This window comes from Culex quinquefasciatus, chromosome 1, assembly GCF_015732765.1.
Source record: "Culex quinquefasciatus strain JHB chromosome 1, VPISU_Cqui_1.0_pri_paternal, whole genome shotgun sequence".
Lineage (NCBI taxonomy): Eukaryota > Metazoa > Arthropoda > Insecta > Diptera > Culicidae > Culex > Culex quinquefasciatus.
This window is the reverse complement of record NC_051861.1, coordinates 54,734,485-54,743,105: the sequence shown is the minus strand read 5'-3', so window position 1 is coordinate 54,743,105 and position 8,621 is coordinate 54,734,485. Positions and strand designations below refer to the sequence as shown.

The 8,621-nt window shown below is 39.7% G+C and overlaps 1 protein-coding gene across 1 annotated transcript; it reads left to right on the top strand.

Moving 5' to 3' along the window:
* Positions 1-751: 751 nt before the first annotated feature.
* LOC6034719 (CUE domain-containing protein 2) lies at positions 752-7,111 on the top strand. The gene is made up of 6 exons (XM_038248653.1): positions 752-1,025; positions 1,256-1,421; positions 4,942-5,098; positions 5,160-5,391; positions 5,460-5,629; positions 5,686-7,111. The coding sequence occupies exons 2-6, from the start codon at positions 1,256-1,258 to the stop codon at positions 5,876-5,878; spliced, it is 918 nt and encodes a 305-aa protein (XP_038104581.1). The 5' UTR covers positions 752-1,025; the 3' UTR covers positions 5,879-7,111.
* The last annotated feature ends 1,510 nt before the right edge of the window (positions 7,112-8,621 follow it).

The window sequence follows — 8,621 nt, the reverse complement described above, 5'->3', positions numbered from 1 at the left end:
ATCCTTTTGAATCAAAGATGATGTCGATAAAGTTTCCTTTGTTTTAAAGAAACTAAAAAGTGTTTGTAACAAACATCTCAATACACCAGACTCTACATATGATCAATGTGTACCATTGCTAAATTAAAGGTTATATTTTTAATCTACTTTACTAATTTTTAATTACAAAAACTACACGTTGTAACTGTGTAAAAGAGATGTTAGCCCTTACGGTCATAAATTTGAATGGACGTATACCTGGTTTTCCAAACGATTGGTAAAAATCAAACCATCCACATCAACGCCCTCAGGTCTTTTGTGGTCTCTATTGCTAGTTTCTGCTCGAACCTAGAAGTTCAAAGGCTTGAATGGGGAGGGCACCCATGATCATCGCGATTGGTATTTAAAGTTAATAAAATAATCTTTATTTAATCTTTCTTATAATAATTACATTTGATTTACATAATAAGTGGTCAGCTGATGCTCTTCAGCTCTAGTTTTCTTTTCGTGATTTTAACACTGTTCATTTTCATAACTAAAAGTATATGATTTAACATTTTAGTAACACTAGGTACAATGAGGAAAAAAATATATATTTAAAGAATCACAAAAAATATCACAGAATTCATGCTTTTCGTGAGTTCGTGAATCATCTTGTCGCGTGAACATTCCGTTCCATTTGACATGAATGGACCTTTTCTTGACAAGCTTTTCCCACTGATGATTACCGAGGGTTGCTGAATGCATCATCTCAACTCATCTTTAAAAATCGGCTTTTGTTTGGTAAAGTGTTCTTATTATACCTCCTAGCATCGGCAGCATAAGTTTGCACCGCAATCGCAGTGTTTGATTCGAATTATCTTTCTTTGATAGTAAAGTATTTTTTTTTGTTTTATTTGTGTGAAACAAGTTCGCCGTAGTTTTTGAAATCAGTGAATCAAAAGTTTCTAAAGGTTATTTTTTTGTAAAAAAAAACAGACTACTAAATTTCACACCCAGAAATTTCCAGACTGTACAAATATTCAGAAGAAAAAAACTTGATCGATGTGAGTTATCTTAATTAAGTCATGATTACTTTATTTGCAATTTGATAAGTATTAAAGATTGTTAAAGCTGTGGTCAATAAACTACATTCGAGATGCCCAGCCCAAATTTTGGCTCTTCTAGTACCCAAAAATTTGACATATTGCATAAAACATAGCAGCAGGAAAAATCGATATTCTCCTCGTCCTCATCCTACTGAGAACAAATTTCCTGTCCTCCCCCTTTTTTCCAGATGACAAACATCGCCCAGCAGCACGACGTTGTGAAGAACAGCTTTTTCCACTTCATCAACACCCACATCCCGGGGGCAGATCTGTCCATTGTGGATGATATTGTTCTGTCGTATGTTATTTCCATTCTGGAGGAGGCCTCCCAGGATCCATGCTTCGATGTTGAAGGTAATCTGATAGGGCCAATTTATTATTTTTTTCGGTTTATTTATTGTTTATTCTTGATTGTACAACTTGTTGAAGAACTGAATACAATTGCAACTATTATTGTTCAATTAAGTTGCTATCTAAGAGCAACATTCTACCATTCAGCACAAGTGGATGCGTTATCAAAAAGTTAATCTATTAAATTGATGATTTTATACAAAATACAGCTACTACTACACTTTAAGATACAAATTGAAGACATTTGTTTCTCTTGCCCCATATGGTCAAATGTCTGTGTGTGCGGTGGGATAAATAAATGGTCGATTATCTTGTCACTGGCTTAACCGATTTTGTCCCCTTGGTCTGATTCGATCGGTCTTGGGTCTCCATAAGCCGCTATTCAACATTATAAAGTTTAGTTTACTTCAAAAGTTATGCTAAAAAACGACTTTGGCTAAAGTTAGTAGGATTGTAAAAAGGGTGGTTTTTGTTAGAAACCCCGTCATGTTATTAATTTTTAGAAAGGTAATTGAAAGACCTTTTCTAGGACCCCACAAGATTGATCTGACAGTCCTATCAAAAGTTATAAGCACTTAAGCGTTATTTATACACTTTTTGAAGCCGGATCTCAATTATTTTAATGAAAACGTTGTCCAGATCTATCATGCGACCCATCGTTATATGAGTAATCAAAAGATCGTTCCAACGAGCTCAAAAGGTTGAAGATCTGACAACCCTATCAAAAGAAATGATGCTTTTTTGACTGAATTACAGTGTAATATCAGGAAGGCAGCAACTAACTACCTAAAGGTGGATTAAGTAACATTTTTTATTATTTGAATCAGTTTTTTCAGACAATGCTGTTCCTTCAGAAATTTTGAAAAAAATCTCTGTGTTTTGTAAAAAAAACTAAAAAGCTCCGCTTTTTAAAAATAACACTCACAGCTAAAAAAGTAGTAATCCAGCTGCGTGTAAAAGACCTGGGTGTAAAATAAACTTTGCATTATTTTATGAAATTCTGTGTAATATTACATCCTGAAATATGTAGCCCATCAGTATGGGAAACCTACTTAACCGAAATGTCAAGCTCATATATGCGTTTATCCTAACAGCTTTACATCGGTCTGATGGCCGAGTGGGCTAAGGCGCCAGTCCTTACTGTTGGTGCTGGGTTTGAATCCCGTCGGTTGCAACTTTTTTTTGTGTTTGCAAAAATTGTACATGCAGTGTGTAATATTAAGTGTTTATTTTGACGAAGGTGATGTGCATGCTTTTGCATGCGATTTTACCATCGGATTTTTTGCTGTGTACAGTGCTTGCGTTCAAGACTTGGAAGTGGTTCTATTCTCTGCAAGGTAAACTTTTTTTTCATTTTGGTGTAATAAAAACGCATTTTTGACGTAGACTTACGTCTTTGTCGAAGGTACTGGGGTGCCATTTCAAAAAACCCGGGCCGAAGGCCCTGGAATACTGCGTCATCCGTCAAACGCTTATATCTTCCTTCCCTCTAATCGAATCGACACGATTTATGTTCCATTCGATTTGAAAATTATTCAGCAATTTGCTATAAAACTTTCATTGTTGGCAAAATAGTTTAACTATTGAAACAATTCAATGTTTTAAAATGTTTTCAAAATGCAGAGATTTTGCAAGCAAAATGAGCGCTTCCCACTCACGGACGGGAATGTCAAGTACCTATTTTGAGGGGAAAATCATCCGAGCAACGCGACCGAGTGTCGGTCGCGAAAAAGGAGGGGAAGTAGCGGGCCGAAATGCTATATAAGAACGCGCGCCAGAGCCCATTCTATCATTCACGTCTCAGACGTCGGACCGGCCGCAGCAGCAACAGCAGCAGGAAAGCTCAGTCCAGAGCAGCAGCAGCAGGAGAGAGGGACCAGAACTGGAAAAGAAGTGCGCATCGCCTTCTCGTCGTCACCGTCAGCCAGTTGCCTCTCGATGGCCGGAAAGTTTGGATCTTTCGTGGTTGCCGTGGTTCGGAGTTGCCTCACTCCCCGTCCCTCGTCCCACCCGAGACGAGGCATCAACAAGATGAGGCGCGCGCCTGCTGCCTTCCGCCGAAAAGCCTCTCGTGGGTCAAGCCGTGGTTATGAAACAATCAAGACATCCAACAAGAATTACGTCGTATCCAATTCCAAACTGTTGAAAGAGTTGCCCTCATCCCTCGTTCCACCCGGGACGAGGCAGCGAGCTTATTTCAATTTCAATTTCAGGAACAAATTTTGGTCTTCGGGGGCGACGGAATGCACAGCTTTCTGAGGCTGCTCTCGCCCCCAATGGCCAGACCGTTTGGATCTTTCGTGGTAGGGGCGTCCCTCGTCCCACCCGGGACGAGGCAGCAACAGGATGAGGCACGCGCCTGCTGCCGTCTCACCGAACAGTTGCCTCTCGTGGGTCAAGCCGTGGTTGTGAAAAAATCAGGAAGGGGGTGAAGACTTCCCAACTCTTCGGAGTTGCCTCACTCCCCGTCTCTCGTCCCACCCGTGATGAGTCGGTGAAATGCCTTTCAGGAACTAGTGTTGGTCTTCGGGGGTGACGGATTGCACAGCTTTCTGAACTTTCTCTCTCTCCACCACATTATGCTACCAAACTTTCATTCGGTTCGCGAAAAAAACGTTTTTCGTTCTTCTCTCCTCCATTCGATGTTTCCATTATTTAAATAAGGCTTTCTAGTCAAAGATTTACCAACACATTCAAAGTATGGTTACATGGCAGTTGCGGTCCGATTGAGTTGACTGGAGTGTGTAAGTTCTGGTTTGTCGGGGGGTTCATCTCCCATTTACGATCTTATTCCGTTAATGTATTTCAAGTATCTAGCTAATTCTTCAAAATTAAGATATGGAAAACTCTATGTCCACATCTCAAAACTTTACGTAGTCTACGTCATTCCGGTGTGCTAAAAAATAGCACTAGCACTGTGCAATGCGCAGTGTGCGTAGAACTTGAGATAAGTGCAAATCTGAAGTGCCAATGCATGTCTGGGTGTAGGGAAACTTCGCATAGACGCCCTTGCTCCCATCACATCACTGAGGGTATGGAGCGACAAGAAATTAATAAGCGGACCCCAAGACGTATGGAATGAGACCAAAACGGTCAAAATCGGTCCGGCCAGTGCCGAGATAATCGAGTGCCAAATTCCGGTGCCATTGATTTTCATGAAATGGTCTGCCTTGTTCCCATAACTTTGACAGTGATAAGTACCTAATCTTCGCTGGTGACATCTAACCATCTGAGGCAGGAATGGTTGCACTCGTATATTAGGGGGGGTTTTCTGCTTTCTCCTTTCTCTTCTTCTGCAACTCGAGTTAGGACAGGCGCGCGATACATTCGCAATAGTTTCCGATGCGATTGTCACCACAATTGGCGCACTTGATGCGTGAATTCAATTGCTGAATTTGACGATCGTGGGTCTTTGTCGTGTCAACAAAAATATTTTTTCGAGCATCGAAGTCACCAGTTTTTCCAGATTTTAGACTGTTTGGCTTGAAACACTGAAACACTAAATGTTTGTTTTCCCCAACAGGCTTCATCGAGATGATGTCGGCGTACTTCGACGACTTTGCCAACATCGAGCCAGCCACCGTCTGCTCGTGGATATTCCAGCTCGAGAGTCAGCTGTCGGCCAAGCACAAAGAAACCGGTGGTGGCGGTTCTGGAGATGGGCCAAACCTTTCACTGAAGTAAGTTTATCTTGTTATGCGACTCATATTCATCAAAACTAAGGATTTATTGCTTTTGCAGCTCGCTTAGCCTTGCCGATATTCTGCCCGAGGAGAAGCTACGCGGGCGTCAATCTTCGCTCTCGGAGAGCGATCATGCCGCGAACGGAGGCGGCGGTGGAAACGCGCCCAAGCGCGTCCAGCATCTGTCCGAAACGAGCGATGCCGGTTCGACCGATAGCTCCAATTGTGATCTGTTCGCCGAGGAGTGCGAGGTACTACAGGAAATGTTCCCGGAAAGCTCGCTCATTGAGGTGGGTTTGGTTTTGGTCAAATAGACATGGTGGAATTGTCAGTATGCTGTAATTTTGATCTTCCACAGGTTAAGCATTGTATTCTGATTGCCAACGGAGACATTGATCGCGCGACCCAGATTTTGCTTCATCGCCAAGAAGCTGGTCAAAGCCTGAAGGGGAATCCGAGCAATGTGCAGCCCAACAAGGCGCTTCCGCAAATCGACGAGACTGAGCTTAAGAATAGGATCATTTCTAGGTCAGTTTGGTGTCTCAAGTTCGATCAGCTGACAATGATTGAGCCTTTTGTTTTAGATATTCATACGTCGACAAGGAGGATCATCGTGAGTACAAGCCGGTGGCTCCAAAGGTCGAGCCAAAAAAGTTGATTCGCTACCGGGATAATAAAATTGTATCGCTCAAGGGAGAACGTTACACAGAAGTTTCGCGTCGCGGTGGCGATGAAGAGACCGAGCTTAAAAAGCCAAAGAAACCGATTTGTCCGTAACTAAAATGGACCCTGCTGCTGATGCTGTTCACAGCCACTACAATAGCTACAGTTATACAAAGTTGTACCCGTGAAGAGCTGCAACGCCAACCCAAAATTGTATTGTTCGTCGTGTACGTAGTCATCGTTCCACTCTACATCGTGATCCCCTCAGTTAGAATCTACAATAGCCGAAAACGCCAGCAGCAAAATCAACAACAATGCGAATGTTTTGAAGGAGATCGCCCGATCGCGACTAGCATCGTCTGCAGCCTCGAATCCTCAAATCTCGCTCCTACTACGATCCTCCGCCGGAATGTGTTTATCTCGCTTGGCCACTGGAGCTTAACCGAACCCATTCCCACTAACCATACGAATTTCTTTATAAGACTTGACATAGTTAACGTCCTTTTGATATTGATCGCTTTGCTATCCAACCCTATTGAACAAGAGACTGGAAGAGGAATAGTAATCTCATTTTATAGTTTTGATACAGGTTTAGTTTTAGATAACACTAAGCATTTTAATAAGTTATGCGTTTTATTTATTTTACAAATATTTTTGTACTTATTATTTTCCATTATTCCTAGTTTAGTTTTTGTTAGCTGTAAGCACATTTTACCGCGACGTATTATTAATCACATTTATTCACAAATACACAACTATCAGTTTAACTTTGGTTTGCCATCATGATTTTATCCGAAATTCTCTTTATAGTCTTTATTAGTTGTTCTAGTTATTTTAAGACGGTCTTTAATTAAATTATAACACTTTACTTTCATGAACAGTATCGTGAATGAGAGACTCAGTACCAAGTACTTTATACGTAGGTAACAAACGATGTTTATAACCCCTCCCTTTACGAAAACCCCCAAAAAAGTGTCAAATTTGATATTGTGATCACCTTAGGCACTTCAAATTATCCACGCAAAAAGCAATTTTTTAAAATACGCTGTGTTTTTTAAAACAATGGGTTTCCCCCCACAAAATACCACCGTGAACGAGACGCCTTTTCTTTCGACTCACACAATTCAACCCATTCAGCTCAGAGATCAACTCCGGTTCTTCCCCGGAACTAGTCGGTGTAGCGCGCGGAAGGGCGAACCCTCAACAGTGCAGACAGAATATCGATACCCGAGAGAACGGCAACAATTCAGCAAACCTAACGAATCAAACATAATATGTGGACGTGTAGAGTAGTAATCATGAGCAGAACTTTAAAGAATAAAATGTATTGAAAAATCTGCATCAGCATCAGCGACTTTTATTTCGTAAACTGTGAGAAACTGCCCACACCCTTTTAATTCTGAGGTATTTTACGTTACGTCTTACTGTACCACCTCAGAAAAGTATATACACTGGTACCAAAAGGTTCTATACTATTCTCTTAGACGTCATTACAATTTGATTGATTTTAGTTGTGCAAAACAAGAAAAAACTATTTATTTTTCTAAGATAAATACATACAAGGTATAGACTATTTTTGTTTTCGACAAAGTTGCTCAACTACCAAAAATGAATATCCCTCTCGGAGAAACTAAAGCTCTATCTTCAATACACGCAGAAAAATAAGGCATATCAAGATTTTTGTTGAATCAACGCTAAACGTCAAAGCAATTTTTTCAAAACAACAAAAGATTTTTGTGGATTTGAGAAAATCAAGGTTTGTTTCAACGCAAAATCGGCGTTGATTATATTCAACAAAAATTTTGTTGAATCAAACCTCGTACAGGCTGATACTACAAAATATTTTTCTGTGTGTAGATACCGAAATAAAAAATAAAAACTCTTTGTAGAATAAATACCGCTTGCGACAAACACAAAGCGACCAGGTAATATGAAGTATGTTTGGTAGAGATCGTCTGAAGTGAAAACTAGTATAGCAGGGAGTTTATAGAAAGTTTTTATGTTAAACAAGCCTTACCCGGCAAACTTCTTCTTGACTTTTTTGTTCCTTGACGTTTTAGTTTTTTTACTTGTTCAGCCTCCTGTGATCAAAATTTTATTTTACGTAAATTTTCCCATACAATCTGCAGATGCTCCGGAATCGGTCCCAGAGTGGCCAAACTGGCAATTTTTAGCATATAAATCTTCTTTGGGCTTACACTATAGGTTATAACCTATTGCAACAAAAATCGCCTCGGTCCGACGTTCCGAGTTCAACTGATTCGCGTTCGAACCATCGAAATTTTTTATATACAGTATGTAAAAAAAGTATTTACACCCCTTGGGCACTATGCACATATTGTGATGAAACATCTAAACAATTTAATGTTGACAGAAACCTAGTACTACGTTTTGTTCAGAAACTCATGCCAGACATTTTGCTACAAAAAACTCATGAAAAGATGATTTCTATAGAAAGTTATATAACAAATACTATTACGAAACTAAAAAAGGTGCAAAAAAAGTTTGTACACCTTTCGAAAAATTAACATAAATAATGTTATTTGTTGACAAATCACCATAAATCCAGTCTCCCAACTTCAAATAGGCATCCTTGACTGATTAAAAAAATAATTTGGATTGAATATAAAGTTTACTAACTACTTAGTATAAAAGTTTATATAACTCTGGAAATTCTATATAAAACTTATCTAAACTTAATTTTGCAAACTTTTAATTCAACTAAATGTCAATAAATTACCATAGAATTGCTAAATAAACATTTTGGAGTGGGTATAACACCGTTTTGGGGTATTTGTATCGATAGAATAGATTTTCGTTGGAATTTCGTACCAACCCGGAATTACGTCGTCGGAAA